Source organism: Loxodonta africana, chromosome 22, assembly GCF_030014295.1.
Source record: "Loxodonta africana isolate mLoxAfr1 chromosome 22, mLoxAfr1.hap2, whole genome shotgun sequence".
NCBI lineage: Eukaryota > Metazoa > Chordata > Mammalia > Proboscidea > Elephantidae > Loxodonta > Loxodonta africana.
This window is the reverse complement of record NC_087363.1, coordinates 21,020,657-21,035,896: the sequence shown is the minus strand read 5'-3', so window position 1 is coordinate 21,035,896 and position 15,240 is coordinate 21,020,657. Positions and strand designations below refer to the sequence as shown.

Here is a 15,240-nt window from a genome sequence, read left to right as displayed (position 1 = left end):
GCCTCGGTCCCGCCGCCAGTCCCCGTGCCGCCCGGCTCGGTCTTGCTTCTGACGCCGGTCCCTCGGAGCTCGAGCTTCGACCCTCCGCCCCGCCCGACTCTCCTCGCTTCTGCGCCGTCCCCCCCGCGGGGCTCTCGCCCACCCAGGTCCACTCCCCTCTGCTAACGTGATGCCTGGCCTAGGTCGGCCTAGGACAGGTTACCAGGCCGGTTGGAGGAGGGGCCTGAGAGCGCTGCGACCCTGTGCACCTTGCTCCGAGATTCCCCCAGAGCTACCCCCCAAATTCCTTTTTGGGCTAGGGCCTCAAGGGGCGGGCGGGGGTCAGTTAAGTCCTCTACTAGGGAACGGTAAGCGTGGGGGAGAATGGCTGAGCTGATTCCGAGACACCTCTCACCCCCACCACGGTAGCAGATCTTCCTCCCCCTCTCTCTAATCGGCTCAGCCTGGTCCCACTGACCTCCACCTCCCCCCACAGCTGAGTCTCTTGGCACCTGGGTTTGTGTGGGTGGGGATGGGAATCCAATCTCCCTTCCCCTCCATCTGGCCTGGAGGACAAAGGGCAGGGGGACCATCTGGTCCCGCCAGAGTGGGGGAAGGGCCCACCGTGCTGTCCCAAGGGGCGGGGGAGGAGCGGCGCTCTGAAGACAGCAAGAGCCTGCGGGGTCTAATTGCATCACTTTATTTCACCGACCTCCACTCAGTCTCCCCGCCCCTCAAACCTCAGAGCAGGAAACAAGTCTGGCTGCTATACCAGGGGAACAGGGAGCACCCAGAAGGAAGGGGGAAAGCAGGGGAGCTAGGGGGGCCCTCTCCTTTAGGGGGGCAATTTTGGGCTGGGGCCAAAGCATCCTGTGGGTGAGTGGAGTCCAGGGCTGGTTACACCCCAAGCCTGGCAGAGGGTCTCCTGCAAGGGCTGACCCTGGGCTCCCCACCATCCCAGACAGCAGGGTGCTCAACTGTTGGGAGCTAGTGCCTGTACATGTGTTTGTGTGGAGGCACATGTGTGCATGCATGCACGCACAGCTGCACATGGGAATGTGCAAGTCCGTCCAGAACTGTGTGGTTGTTCCCAAGTGAAGTGTCATATTTGGGAACATGGATGGCTCTAAATGTATAAGCATGCATGTGGGCATGTATATATCTGTAACCCAAGCCCTGGTGGGGAGGTGGGGGTGACTGGCCTACAGGGCAGTGGAAAGAGGTTGCAGGAGGGGGAGGCTGGCCAGAGCAGAGGAAAGAAGGAAAGCTGAGCAGGAAAGCCTGCAGGAGAAGCTCAGCTAATAGATTACCCTCCACCAGATTATGTCCCTTGATTCCCGAGGTCTTTTGTCTTGGTTTCACCTCCTCAGACTGTCACTGCAAGAGAAAAAGAGAAAGACAGACCCCAACAGACAAGAACCCAGGTAGACAGACAGGCTGATACACACACCTGTTGCGTGTGCATGAGTCAGGGCCCATGGAGGAGGAGACAGAGAGAGCCGAAGGCAGGCATGTGGCCCACCCCCACGAGCAGCCTGGGCCTCATGCCAGGCCCTGCAGGAAGTCCAGCAGTGCAGCATGCCATTCTTCAGGCTTGTCCAGGTAACAGGGGTGCCCTGCCCCCTTCATGACCAGCACCCGGTGGTTGGGCAGCTGCTTCAGGTGTTCAAAGCTGGTCTGGCCCATGGGGTCCTGGTCTCCGTATACAATCAGAGCGGGAGTCTGAGAGAAAGGAAAGGGGGCAGAGTCAACAGGGACCTGCCACACAAACCCCAGCCTCCTAGAGGTCAGCTCCAGCCCTCCCAACCTCTTCAGTCTCTCCCGAGGTCACCCCAAATGAGGATAGACAAACTAGCCCAGTGGGTGGGGGAGGAGGCCCAATTCCCAAGGGACAGGGTGGTGGACTGGTGTCTGCCTCAGCATACAACACAGCATAGGACTTGGCACAGGAATTTGCTGTTGACTGAACCAAAAGGGTGGACTTTGCAGTTCAGCTCCTCCCTGAAGCCACCCTCCCTTGGTTACCCAGTCCCCGATCAGGAAAAGTTCCCAGGATGGACCCTTCCTTGCTCCTGGTAGGTGCGTCTCAGCCTTCCACACAGGGGTACCTTCACACTGGCATAGTCGGCAGCTTTGATTTTGTCAGTGCAGATGGGGGCCACAGGCACATAGCCCCGGAGCTGGGAGCCAGGGGCCGTGAGGAAGGGCAGAGAGTACATGCCACTCAGCGATGGGCTGATCACAACCGGGGGGCCCAGCTTCAAGGCATCCACCACAGATGACAGGAAGCTGCCAGGGGCGAGCTCCCCAAGAGGAGCAGGGGCTGTTGCTTCCTTGGAGTGCCCCAGGCCTACAGGGATTTGGGTGAGGGAAAGACAAGACAAGGGCAGTGATCCAGAAAAAAAAGGGAGAGGGTTTCCGCCTCTTGAAAGCCCTCCTCGGTCAGTCCCTCTGTGCCCGGACCCTGCAACGTCCAGAATGCCTGAGTTTATTCCTACAGTGACCTAGATCTGTCATATCTCTGATGAGTGTGAAGCGTTTCCCTCCACGTCTGGGCTCGTCTTCCCTAGCAGTACGGTGTCCTGGAAGAATGAGGTGCTGAAGTCTGAAAGGCCTGGATCCAAATCCAGTTCTCCATTTACTATGTGACCTTCGGATCAGCTCTCTCTCTCTGCTCCTCAGTTTCCCCATCTGTTAAAAGGGGATAATAAAAGTACCTGCCACTTAAGACGGAGCCCTGGTGGCGCAGTGGTTAAGTGATACAGCTGCTATTCAAAAGGTCAGCAGCAGTTCAAACCTACCAGCTGCTCCTTGGAAAACCTATGGGGCAGTTCTCCTCTGTTCTCTAGGGTCACTATGGGTTGGAATTCGCTTGACGGCAATGGGTTTGGTTTTTTTTTTTTTTTTTTTTTTGAGCCACTTAAGATGGTTGTGAAAATTACTGGAGTTAACTAATTAAGAGGCACCTGGTGCTGAACTGGAGCCCGGGTGGTGCTATGGTTAAGAGCTATGGCTGCTAACCGGGAAGTCGGCAGTTCAAATCCATCAGTCGCTTCTTGGAAACCCTATCAGGCAGTTCTACTCTGTCCTATAGGGTCACTATGTGGCAGAATAGACTCACAGCAGCAGGTTTTTTGTGTTTTTTTCTTTTCTGGTGCTGAACTGGCTCCGGGGGAGGGGGGGGGTACTTCAAGGATAGTGACAGGAATTGACTCTACACACACAGCTCCCCCTCCAATTAGTCAGTGCCCGCCTTCCCAAGCATGGCTGGCTCAAGACCTCCACCCTGAAGGTCAGCCCAGCTCTCTTTGTGAACCAATCAGGCCTGGGCTGGAGACCCACCCATGGGTCCTAAAACCATATCAGCCATACCCCACAGAGGGGATTAGGTCAGCCAGGCTGCCCCTTCTGTACTTAGCCCCATGGGCTTGGGCCTACTGGTTGTGACCAACAGTCTGGGGACTGTCCCCATCTGCTCAGAGCTCAGGACTTTGCAAGTGGGATCATGGCTGGGGCCTAGCCACCAGCCAGGCCCTGTCTTGCCCCCTAAGGTGCTGTGAGACTCAGGATCCCCAGGGCTTACAAGAGCCTATGATTAGGGCTCTATCAAAATATTTTACTTCCATTTGCTCAGCAAGGATTATTATGTATCAAGTACTGGCCAGGTACTCACATAGGTTCTCTCATTCCATTCTCACTAGGGTCAACCTTGAAAATGAGTGTGGTTATCTCCCCTTACAGGTGAGGAAGCAGAGGTTCGCAACACTGTGGGTGTCACACCAGTGAGGAGCAGCCAGGCAGCGTCCCAACATTGGACTAAGGCAGGAGAGGCTCACCTTGCAGGGTGTACCAAGCTCTGCCAACGTCACAGCCCAGCCTGGCTGGGTCTTACCAGTCCCGAAGCTCCCAGCCACCAAACACAGTGATCTGGATTCCAGATAAGGCCCTCCAACCCCTGTCGGGAAGCCCACTCAGGGAAGTACCTGGCAGGTCAATGGCCACAGCCCGGTAGCCGGCCTGGGCCAGCTTGTGCAGTGTGCCCAGGTTCTGCCAGGTCTCAGAGGAGAAGCGGACCCCATGCAGCAGCAGCACAGAGAAACGGGAGGCCTGCCCACCACCTGGTAGCATCTCCCGGAAGAAGAGGTTCTGACCCTGCACCTGGATGCTCCCTTCTTGCTGCTCCACGTCCGCCATACCTGCCAACGCTGTGCGGGTGAAGTGCCTGCAGTTAGTTCAAAGCCAAACTGGTGAGGCGCAGAGTCCACATAGGGCCACATAACACCCTGCCCTGGCGGGGTGAGCAGGCTTCCCCTGAGAGGGCCCGGTGCGAATCTCAGCAGGAAGCAGTAAGGAGGCCTCCAGGATAAGTCCCAGAACTCTTATGTTTTGGGGTCAGGATGATGTAGGTGTGATTTCTGCCTCTGCCACTCAGTTGTGTGACACTGGGCCTCAGTTTCTTCATCCAAAATATGGGGACAATAAAGCTTACCTCAAGAATTAATAAGTGAGGATGACTGGCGGTAGTTAGAACTCAATACATGGGGCTCCCATTACCATTGTTTTTCTTACCATTATTATCCTTTTCTGCAAATTGGGATAGTACAATAGTACTTAGGTCATGGGGACTGATAGGATTAACGAGGCCACACAAGTAAAACACTCGGCACCGTGCCTAAAACAAACAAATCAAACCCGTTGCTGTGGAGTAAATTCTGACTCATAGCGACGCTACAGGACAGAGTAGAACTGCCCCATAGGGCTTCCAAGTTGTGGCTGGCAGACTTAAACTGCCAATCTTTTGGTTAGCAGCTGAACGCTTAACCACTGCGTCACCAGGGCTCCAAGCCTGTCACTTAGTAAATAATCAAGGCAGGTAGCTGACTATTTTGCTTGTCAACCTCATCCTGCCCCAAGGCACTGTTACTGGTGGGGGTTGGCACCGCGGCCAGGAAGGGGCCCAGCTGGGGTGAAAAGCCCGTTTTCCAGGGGCGGAAGCCAAAGAGCCAGCTCAGGAAAGGCTTTAGAGTTCCGGCCTGCAATGGACGCGGTGCTCAGCGCGCTGCCCGCCCGCCGGAGCCCAACGCGCTGACCACGGCGCAGTAGCGGCCGCTCGGTCCCCTCCGCAGACCTTGGTTCTTGCTCGCTGGGCCGGGTAGGGGGCACGGGTGAGGGTGAAGACACCCCCGAGGGAGGGAACCTGCACAGCCGAGGTGGGAAGGGGTGAGATTTGGGGTAGGTGGGGTGGGTGCGGACTGGGGAAAGAGAGGATTGAGGGAGCGGGGTACCGAGGGAGCGGGGTACCTGGGGAGCTGCGGGGCTCGCGCAGACCGGAGGCGGCCGAGTGCGGCGGCGGATCGCGCCGGGGGCGGGGAAGCAGGAAAGGGGCTGGAATATGGACCCGAGCCAAGTCGTGCACCGGTGCGCCCTCTGGTGGCCGTCAGCCACCGCAGGGCCCGTCGGCGCAGCTAGACCCCTCACCTTTCTTCTGACTGCACCTGTTTCCCCAAAGCCCTGGGCCCCATGTTCCCCAAGCGAGGGACTGGGCTCAACCCTGAGACTCTCAGCGACCTGCTCCACATGCACATAGCGCGCCTTGAGAAGGGCTCCTTTGGTACCGCACTGCTGTGCCTCTAGCCACATCCCTGCTGCTTCCTTCCACTCCTTCCCACCAGCGGGGACCACCCACCCAGGCCCAGAGTTGTCACTGGGCGCGGAGTTCAGGCCCGACAGGTCTGAGTGCGAGGCTCCACCAAGGTCAAGCCAGGTGACCTTGAACATTTTTCCAATGCCTCCGAGGCTGTTTCCTCGCCTGTAGAATGAGCGAGACGTTGCCCACCTTGCTGGATGCCAGTGAGTAGTGGATCCGGAGTGCTCCGCGCAGCCTCCCTGTGCCTGGCATGAGCCCCACGCAGAGCCCCCAGGCTGAGCGCAGACATCGCCTGCCCTCAGGGAGAGGTGACGAAGAGATGTGAAGGAGCCCGGAGGCCATCGCCGGCCTGACCGAGTGTGTGTGTGGTGTGCAGGCATCAGGGAAGTGCTTTGGGCCGAGACCTGGAGCTGCTGCACATTTATGCAGCCGGCGTCCACACCAGGTATTTTGTTCTAAGGCTTGACCTGTTAAGTCTTTACGACAACCCTGTGCAATGGGTCTTACACTTAACCCCATTGTACAGACGGGAGAACTGACACTTGCGGAGAGTAAGTGATAAGGGCGAGAGTGAAGACGTTCTGGTGGCAAGAATCCCGGTGCGACTCTGCGCGGGTTCTCAGGCCAAAAACCATCTGGAAAATCTGGGCGGGAGGCGGGCCTCCGTGCCTTGGGGCACCGCCCCCCCTCCGTTACTTGGCAACTAGGCGGGGGGCTGCCACTGCCGATTGCGCAGGCGCGCCTCCGTGGCCACGCGCTTGGCGGCGCCCTGCCGGCCGCACCCGCGAGCGGAGGAGGCAGCACCATGGTCGCGGCGCTGTTTGGCTGCTGGTTCCGCGTGGGCGGGGCCTGGTCAGCCAAGGCAGGCCGTGTCATCCCGGTCGGCCCGGTAAGTGGCCCCTGGAGGGAGGCCGGTAGGGGACCCGGAGGCGGCCGTTCTTGCCCCGCCCCTTGCCCCGGCGCCCCAGGGCAGAGCCCCGCGGGAGGGGCCGGCGCTGCCCCGGCGAGCGAGTGTGTGTTCGTGTGCTTGTTTGCGAGTGCTCTTGGGTGTCTGTGTACGTGTGTCTGTGTGTTTCTGTGTGCTTGTGTTAAGAAGGTGTGTTCATCGGCCTGTCTGCCTGCGTATGTCTATTTCTGTGTGCGTTTGATTTTGGAGGCGTGTGTGTGTGTACCTACCAGTGTGTCTGTGTATTTCTGAGGATCTGTCTGCCTGTGCATGTGTTTTTGTACGCATGCGTGTGTAATTTGAGAGTTGTGTGTATGCCCGTGTCTAGTATTTCTTAGGGGCCATGTGTGATTTTGAAAGTGTGTCCGTTTTTCTGTCTTCCTGATGCCTGACACTGTGTGTGTGATTTTGAGGGTGTGTGTGTGCAAGCTATCCATTGCATATGGGTCAGTGCGTCTGCATGTACATGTAGGGAATAGCTTGTGCAAAAAGAAAAGCATGTGAGTGCAGGCTTCATGTCTCTGTGTGTGTGTGCACACCTGTATGTTATTGTTGGCACATATGCCTAGGACCTAGGCCCTAGGACCTAGGACCTCACCCAGGCACAGGTTTGTAGTGCAGACCGGGCTGCCAACTGGGGAGGACATCGTTGTGTAGTGCTGTGGCGGTTTGAGTTGCCAAGGCACCTGGCCAAAGTCTGAAACAGGCACTGAGGCAACCCCAGCTAGGAGAGGTTCAGTGAGGATGCCTGGTGGGAACTTGGGTTAATGCCATTGAAAATGTGCGTCCAAGGCTCCTCCTCCTGACAGCTCCTGGTTCTCCATCAGCATCAGAGGGGCTCTAACTGCCCATGTACCGCCTGACCCACGAGCCTGGGGGTCAGGGCTGCGAAACATCCCCAGAGTGTCCTGGGGAAGTGGGTGGGGACTGAGATAGTGGGTCTCTAGTCTCTAGCTCCTAGATAGGGGCTGGCACCCAGTTGGCGCTTCAATAAAGATACATTTACTATAATCCAGGAACAAGGCAGGACTGGTCATCCTAGCCCAAGAAATGATGACAGAGATAGCCTTGGGGTTAAGTCCATTGTCTTATTGAAATCTCACAGGAGACTTAGAGCAGCCACGGGGTTACCCTTCTCCCCATTTTTACTGACAAACTGAAGACACATGGCCAGGAAGTGGCAAAGCCAGGTTTCAAGGCCAGGGCTCCCTATCCTGTCTGGGTCCTGAGGTCTGTCCTCTGGACTGCCAAAGCACCCAAGACTGGAGGACTCTATGAAGCAGGTCATTTGGCATGAAACTGGCACGGGGCCGGGGGAAGGTGTTAGGTGCTCACTGCTCCAGCTTTGCTGCTGCTCCTCTTTCCGTTTCTCCTTGTACCATGCCCTTCCCTGGCACCGCACTCCCTCATGGCTCAGCATTTCCTCCATCCACCATTCTCCATGAGCCCCCTCCCACTTAATATCTGGGGGAAAGCATTACGTATTAGGAAAAAAAAAATAAGCCAAACCCGTTGCTCTCAAATTGATTCCGATTCATAGTGACTGTTTAGGGCAGAGAAGGACTACCCCATAGGGTTTGCAAGGAGCAGCTGGTGGATTCAAACTGCCAGCCTTCTGGTTAGCAGCCTTAGCTCTTAACTACTATGCCACCAGGACTCCTTTTTCCATTGTTTGTAAAGCACATTCTGATTTTAGCAGTAAGATATATTTCAATGTGATGAAAAGAGACATTTCCAAACATTCCATCAAGGGGGCATCCCTTTGCCCATGGTCACTTCTTCGACAGCACTCACCACTCTGTTTACCAGCAAGGCTCCAGGTTGTCTATCACACCCCAGCCCCTGGTTTCCTCTTTGGCAAGGGGAGGCCCCACTTTGGGCAAGAGAATTTGCCTCTTTGTGCCTCAGTTTCCTCATCTATAAGAGACATATAATCATACCTGCTTCCCAGTGCTCTGGTGAGGATTTGTGATTCCTTGATTGAGAAGGGCCAAAGGGCCTGGCTCTTATATGCACTCAAAGTAGCTTTAGCTGGCACAGTGATGGTGGCCAGTGAGTGCGCTGTGTGCTGGGGGACATCTCAGATGTGCCATCTCACTGTGGAAGTGAGACCGCTTCCCTGGCATGTGGAGTGTGAACCGCTAGACTCTTGCCCAGAGCAGGGGAAGGGTCAAGGACTGGAGCTCTGCCTCTGCTGGGTGCTTTTATAGGGTGCTTTGGGGCCCAGGGGGCCTTGTGGGGGCTCAGCCCCAGCCTCTTCTCCCTCTCCTCTCTTCCTCCAGACTGTGGTACAGACCTCCATGAGCCGGTCTCAGGTGGCCCTGCTGGGCCTGGGCCTGCTGCTCATGCTGCTACTGTACGTGGGGCTGCCGGGTCCCCCTGAGCAGACCTCCTGGCTCTGGGGAGACCCCAATGTCACAATCCTGGCTGGTCTCACCCCTGGCAACTCCCCCATCTTTTACCGTGAGGTGCTTCCACTCCACCCGGCACGCAGGTGGGTGCTGACCCCAGGTTGCAGTGGAGAGACTGGTGAGAGTGTGGGAGTCCAGTTCGACTCAGGGTATTCAGGGCCTGGGAGGGTAATGGGAGAAGCCTCTGATGAAGGAAGGGTGGCCTGCCCCAAGCCCTCAGGACATACATTCCCCTGTCTGCCCGCAGGGTGGAGGTGGTGCTGCTCCATGGAAAGGCCTTTAACTCCCACACGTGGGAGCAGCTGGGCACACTGCAGCTACTGTCACAGAGGGGCTACCGGGCCGTGGCCCTTGACCTCCCAGGTGAGAGCCCCCACTCTTGAGTCCAGGGAGGCAGGGTGCAGCAGGAACAAGGGGACATCTTCCCAGATGGGGGCGGGGGGCAGTGGGGTAAGAAAGCCCTAAGGTGTGGTGAGGGGAGGGGGCATCTGGATTCCACTCTCTGGATAAGCTGTGGCAGGTCACAACACAAGATGACACCACGAAAAGCTCTGTGATTTGGGTTTTGTTTTTTTTTTAACTGTAGTGAAAATATACACAACAAAACATTTGCCAATTCAGTTTCTACACGTCTAATTCTGTGACATTGATTACATTTTTCAAGTTGTGCAGCCATTCTCCATATCCTTTTCCAAATTATTCCACCACCATGAACATAAACTCAATCCCCGAAGCAAAGACGCCCCACCCCTTCCTCCCACCCCCTGGTAACCACTAATAATCTTTGGTTTCTATGTATTTGCTTATTTCATGTAAGTGAGATCGTATAGTATTTGTCCTGTTGTGACTGACTGGACTTCAGCAGAATGTCTTCAAGGTTCACCCATGTAGTGGCATCCATTAGGACTTCAGTTCTCTTTATGGCTGAGTAGTATTCCACCATGTGTACATACCACATTTGTTTATCCATTCATCTACTGATGGGCATTTCATTTGTTGCCCCCTTTTGGCTATTGTGAAAAGTCCTGCAATTAACACTGGCGTACAGGTTTCTGTTTGCGTTCTTGCTTTCACTTCTTGATATATACCTAGGATTGGGATTGCTGAACCATGCAGTAGTTCTATGTTCAACTTTTTAAGGAACTGCCAAACCTTTTTTCATAGCGACTGTGCCATTTTACATTCCCACTGGCAATGAGTGAGGGTGTCTAGTTTCTCCACAACTTCACCAACACCTGTTTTCTGTTTTTTTGATCATTGCCATTCATGGGGGTGCAGCAGTATGTATATCATTGTGGTTTTGATTCGCGTCTCCTTAATGGCTAATGACATGTGTTTGTTGGCCATTTGAATATCCTCTTTGGTGAAATGTCTGTTCAAATACTTTGCTTTAAAAAATAATAATAGTAATACTTTATTGACTTTTTGGTCAAAGTGTACACGGCAAGTTAGGTTCCCATTTGAAAATTTCCACACAGCTTGTTCAGTGACATTAGTTACGTTGATCACAGCCTGTCAACGTTCTCTTTGTGTTCTGTTTGTTCCCTTTCCAGTACTCTAGTTTCCTTGCCCCCTTATCTTCTCATCTTTGCTTTTGAGAAATTGTTGACCTTTTGGTCTCATACTGATGGTTTTTAAGTAGGGCACCTATCTTACAGGTAATACCCTTTATTTTGAGTGCCACTCTGCTGTTTCACTAACAGGTGGTCTCGGGAGATAGGCTCAGTTCTACGTTTAAAGAGTGTCTCAGGGCGATAGTTTCAGAGAGCCTTCTGTTCACTACTGTTCCAGTTACGCCTTTATTTTTATCTTTAAATCTATAAGAATTTGAGTTCTGCTGCATATCTTTCTCCCGTTCTATCCAGGACTAACTGTTGTGGCCCTGGTCAGAACTGTCTCCGGGTCGATGAGGTTATGGCTCTTGTAGACTTGTTTCTTTGTGCGTTTGGTTACCTTCATACTTGTTTGCGCCTAGTGTTCCCAGACCAATGGCTGTGTCTTAGAGGGCCACTTTTGCCCATTTTGTGATTGGGTTGTTTGCTTTTTTCTTGTTAAGTTGAAGAAGTTTTTTTATATATTGTAAATATTAGACCCTTATCAGATGTATGCTTCCCAAACCAATCTGTAGGTTGTCTTTTCACTTTGTTGATAAAGACCTTTGATAAACAAAAGTATCTAATTTTTATGAGGCTACATTTATCTATTTTGTCTTTTGCTACTTATGTTTTTATTGTCCTGAAAAGGTCTGTTTTTATTTATCACCTTGAAAGCTACAGTGTGGATTTTTGCATATCACAGAGCAAGTAGAAATGTGATCCATTTCACAAGAGATTGCATGGGTAGATCTCACTGTACTTTTTGTGGCAAACCTTGTAACTTTTTATTTTTTTACCTTCACAAATGATTCATGCGGACATTCTTATCGTTAAAAAAAAAGTCATTTAAAAATCAAACAGCTTCAAAGCCCCCTGGGACCCACAAATTTAGGAGTTTGCCAGCCCTGCTTCTGACCATTTTCACACCCAGAGATACAGACAATATGAAGGATTGTAGTGGGGGTTGTAAACATGATTGATGTCCTGCTCAGCAAATCCATCTGCAACTTGGTTTTCTTCTCCTACCCCATGTCTCGTGGATCATGCCAGTCCCTACAAACCTCCCTCCCTCTCATTAACTCTGCAGCGTGTGCCATAGGAGGGAGGGACAGGTTTTATCTGGCCATTCCTCAACTGGTGGGTATGTAGGTTGTTTCAGGGTTTTCAGTGTGAGTTGAAATGCGTGGGTGACATACCAGCAGCATCTTTGGCCATGTGTCTTTGAGCACATGGGCAAGAATTTCTCTAGTTGAGAACATCTTTAAAGTTTAAACCAAAACTATTCCCTGAAGTCTTCTTTAAACCAAATCATAGTTTAGCTTAATTAGTAAAGAATGCCTGCCTTGAGCATTGTGCTCTTTTAAGGAACTATCTATATGGGATCAAATTGACAACCGCAACTCAAATGTTAAATAGGAAGGTTAAGGGGCAGTGAGTGTATGTTACTGGGGGAGGAACACTTTGGAAAAGGAGGGTGAGAATGGTTGCACAACTTGAAGAATGTGATCAGTGTCACTGAATTGTACATGTAGAAGTATTGAATTGGTGTCTGTTCTGTGTATATTTTTAACAACAACAACAAAAATAAAAGAAACACATTAATAACTAGGAAGCAGATTGGAGACGTGGTGACAAGTGGCATTAGCTGGTCCTCACCTGCATATATTCAATATAAGTAAATAACAAAAACCTAAAACTGGTATCAATAAAGAAATACAAGAAAATCAGAAAGAATTTGTCTAGGGTAGCTACAAAGGACGATTGATAGTTCAAAGGACATACCTTTTTTTTTTTTTTTGCATTTAAAAAATTTATTGTGGTAATGTATAAATAACATAAAATTTTCCATTTTAACCATTTTAAGTGTACAATTCAGTGACATTAATTATATTCACAGTGTTGTACAACCATCACCACTCTTTATTTCCAAAACTTTTTCATCCCCCAAAACAGAAACTTTGTACTCATTAAGCAATAATGCCTCATTCTCCCTTCCCCATAACCCCTAGTAACCACTATCTATGCTCTATGTATTTTGCCTGTTTTGTGTATTTCACGTAAGTGGGATCATACAATACTTGAAGGACACTCATTTTTAAATTTTCACAAATACTACCTTACTCTCCAAAAAGGCTGTACAGATTTCTCCCATCGGTGATGTATGAAAGTGCCTATTTCCCCACATCTTCCCCAGAGCTGGGTATTATCAGTCTCGTTAGTTTAGTCAGTATGATGAATGAAAGATATGTTTTTCTGGCAAATATATTGCATTTCAAAAGATAGCTTCTGGGAAGTTTGGGGTAGCATATGTCATATGCCACTCCTCCCAACCTCTCTCCTGCTGTGGTGGGCAGGAAGTCCTGGGCCCCTTCCCAGCCTCCCTCAGCCAGTGCCTGCTGCTGTCCTCAGGTTTTGGGAACTCAGCACCTTCGGAGGAGGCCAGCACAGAGGCTGGGCGGGCGGAGCTCCTGCAGCGAGTGCTGCAGGACCTGGAGGTGCACAATGCTGTGTTGGTGAGCCCATCATTGAGCGGCCGCTATGCCCTGCCTTTCCTGATGCGAGGTCACCACCAGCTGCGTGGATTTGTGCCCATCGCACCTGCCTCCACTCAGAACTATACCCAGGAGCAGTTCTGGGCAGTGAAGGTACTGGGAGGAAGGTCCCCAAAGGTTCTGGCTTCCTGTCCCTTGCTTGGGTCATGAGGGGGCAGGGCTCAGGTCTCACTTGGAGGAGACATGGCTCCATCACTGATCTTGGATGGAAGAGGCGGGTGTTTGGAGAAGGCTTCCTGAAGAGGTGGCTTGGGGGTCAGCTCCCCATCAGGCCGCAGAGTCACAGCCTGTTGTCCCACCTTGCAGACCCCAACCCTTATCCTTTATGGGGAACTGGACCGCATCCTGGCACGGGAGTCGCTGCGTCAGCTCCGCCACCTGCCTAATCACTCCGTGGTGAAGCTGCGTGACGCGGGCCATGCCTGCTACCTCCACAAGCCACAAGACTTCCACCTTGTCCTCCTTACCTTCCTTGACCATCTGCCTTGAACTCACCAACTGCCCAGGCCCCAGGCAGGGCCTGAACTTGGAGGATCTGGGCTGGCCCCCAACCAAGGCGGCAACCCCTGGGATTGGAGGCCAGAGTGCCAGGCCCAGTAAAGACCTCTCATTTCATCTGACTGGCACAATAAAAAAGCATATTTGTCTTGCCTGGGGAGTAACAGGCCCTGTTTCCTGGTTATGCCACCGGTGGGGTGGGAGTGGGAGGCAAGTCTGGCATTGCTTGGGGCTGGGGACCGGGAAAGGTTCTCCAGCTACCTAGGAGACTAAGATCATGGGCCATTTCTTAGCTGTGTGCCCTCACCACTCTGTCCCTCAGTTTCCTCTTCTGTAAAATGGGCATGATGGTAACACCTAGCTCAGAGGGTGGTTGTAAGATTGAATGAGACTGGGTGAGTGGAGCACTTAGCCATATAGGGCTGGGGGGTTGGGGTGGGGGTTACTGATGCTGCCTGGCCACTGGGAATGGTGGGAAATCCAGGGTCTGGGCAGCTGAGCTGAGTGAGTCGTGAATGCAGGACTTTTGGCTGAAGGGAGCAGGGTATGTAAAGGTAGGGCTAGGGACATGGCTTAAGAATTAACAGCACTGTCAATGAACCACCAAGCCTGCTTGCTCCCCAGTGGTGTGTGAGGTGAGCAGCCCAGACTTCAGTCGCAGTAAGGTTGGAATGGACCCCTCTTCAACCCTCATGGCCTGCCTCTTCTGGGTCCAGAGGTTGAAGTCCTAGAACCCACCCTTCCGCAAGCTGACTCAGCCCCTAGAGCAGAGAGCAGAACTGGTTGGGGGTTCAAAGGGCAGCCAGGCTTACAGGTGAGTGGCCAGTGGGACAACTCTAAACTGTACCTCTGTTTATCCCTCCTCTCGGGTGGCTGCTGCAGAGCCAGAAAGCCTGGCACGGGTTCACCCAGAGTGAGCTGTGCCACATGTATGCTTTCACGCTGTTTCCCCACCTCTCACACACAGTCATACAGTGCCATGGTGACATCCTCTCCCCGTGACGTCCCCTGTCACAAAGGCACTGGCACACCTACCCACCCACAGTCTCACACATTGCCACACACAGGGTCTTACCCACTAATACGTAGTTTGCCTGCACAGTGGCACGTTCACATGAGCACACACACAGTCACACCCGTCCATTTATTCTTCACCCCTTGCACGTTTTCCGGGCGCCAGCATTGTGCCAGGCTGGGGGCAGGAAGCCTGTGGGTACGTGGACCTGCCTTCTGGAGCTTAGTCCTGAAGAAACAGACATCAATGAATGACTTCACCCCAAAGGGGGCTGAGGGGAGCGGTAGGAGATCGTCGGAGGGAGGGGAGCAGGCATGGGCTGGTCGGACAGGGCTTTGCAGCGCTGGACCCTAAAAGCGAGAGGGCCCCCAAGGGGGCTGCAGAGACTGGTAGCGTCAGGGCCTGCCCTCCTCTCCATCGGCCCTATCCCGAGGCTGCAGGGGAAGGAGACTTCTAGGGGCGGGACCAGCCTGAACTCGCTGCCCCACCCGGTAGGGCCTGGGGGCGGGCCCTGCCGGGATGGGCGGGGCCGGAGGGGGTGGCCAGCCCGGAGCTCACAGTCTGGCGCTGGGCGGAGTTGGCCGCCGCGGCGCCGCT

The 15,240-nt window shown here is 53.2% G+C and overlaps 2 protein-coding genes across 4 annotated transcripts; one reads left to right on the top strand and one right to left on the bottom strand.

Annotated features, from left to right (window-relative positions):
* Positions 1–663: 663 nt before the first annotated feature.
* ABHD14B (abhydrolase domain containing 14B) lies at positions 664–5,342 on the bottom strand. 2 transcript variants are annotated; one of them, XM_010589764.3, is made up of 4 exons: positions 5,281–5,342; positions 3,963–4,184; positions 2,088–2,329; positions 664–1,701 (listed from the first exon to the last, which is right to left on the bottom strand). In XM_010589764.3, the coding sequence occupies exons 2-4, from the start codon at positions 4,171–4,173 to the stop codon at positions 1,522–1,524; spliced, it is 633 nt and encodes a 210-aa protein (XP_010588066.1). In that variant the 5' UTR covers positions 4,174–4,184; positions 5,281–5,342; the 3' UTR covers positions 664–1,521. The 2 variants fall into 2 exon arrangements, with proteins under 2 accessions (XP_010588066.1, XP_064130520.1); XM_064274450.1 differs by having other exon boundaries at positions 3,963–4,201; positions 5,281–5,297.
* Positions 5,075–13,780, top strand: ABHD14A (abhydrolase domain containing 14A). Of its 2 annotated transcripts, none has more exons than XM_064274449.1 (5): positions 5,075–5,189; positions 8,855–9,066; positions 9,231–9,346; positions 12,988–13,223; positions 13,437–13,780. In XM_064274449.1, the coding sequence occupies exons 2-5, from the start codon at positions 8,873–8,875 to the stop codon at positions 13,617–13,619; spliced, it is 729 nt and encodes a 242-aa protein (XP_064130519.1). In that variant the 5' UTR covers positions 5,075–5,189; positions 8,855–8,872; the 3' UTR covers positions 13,620–13,780. The 2 variants fall into 2 exon arrangements, with proteins under 2 accessions (XP_064130519.1, XP_003410121.1); XM_003410073.4 differs by lacking the exon at positions 5,075–5,189 and adding an exon at positions 6,411–6,515.
* The last annotated feature ends 1,460 nt before the right edge of the window (positions 13,781–15,240 follow it).

Coding starts and splice junctions, on each gene's coding strand:
- ABHD14B (XM_010589764.3), bottom strand. CDS start 4,173: ATGGCGGACGTGGAGCAGCAAGAAGGGAGCATCCAGGTGCAGGGTCAG. Junction 2,330..3,962: donor TGTGGCCATTGACCTGCCAG/GTACTTCCCTGA, acceptor AAATCCCTGTAG/GCCTGGGGCACTCCAAGGAA. Junction 1,702..2,087: donor CCGACTATGCCAGTGTGAAG/GTACCCCTGTGT, acceptor CCTTTCTCTCAG/ACTCCCGCTCTGATTGTATA.
- ABHD14A (XM_003410073.4), top strand. CDS start 6,432: ATGGTCGCGGCGCTGTTTGGCTGCTGGTTCCGCGTGGGCGGGGCCTGG. Junction 6,516..8,854: donor GTGTCATCCCGGTCGGCCCG/GTAAGTGGCCCC, acceptor CTCTTCCTCCAG/ACTGTGGTACAGACCTCCAT. Junction 9,067..9,230: donor CCACTCCACCCGGCACGCAG/GTGGGTGCTGAC, acceptor GTCTGCCCGCAG/GGTGGAGGTGGTGCTGCTCC.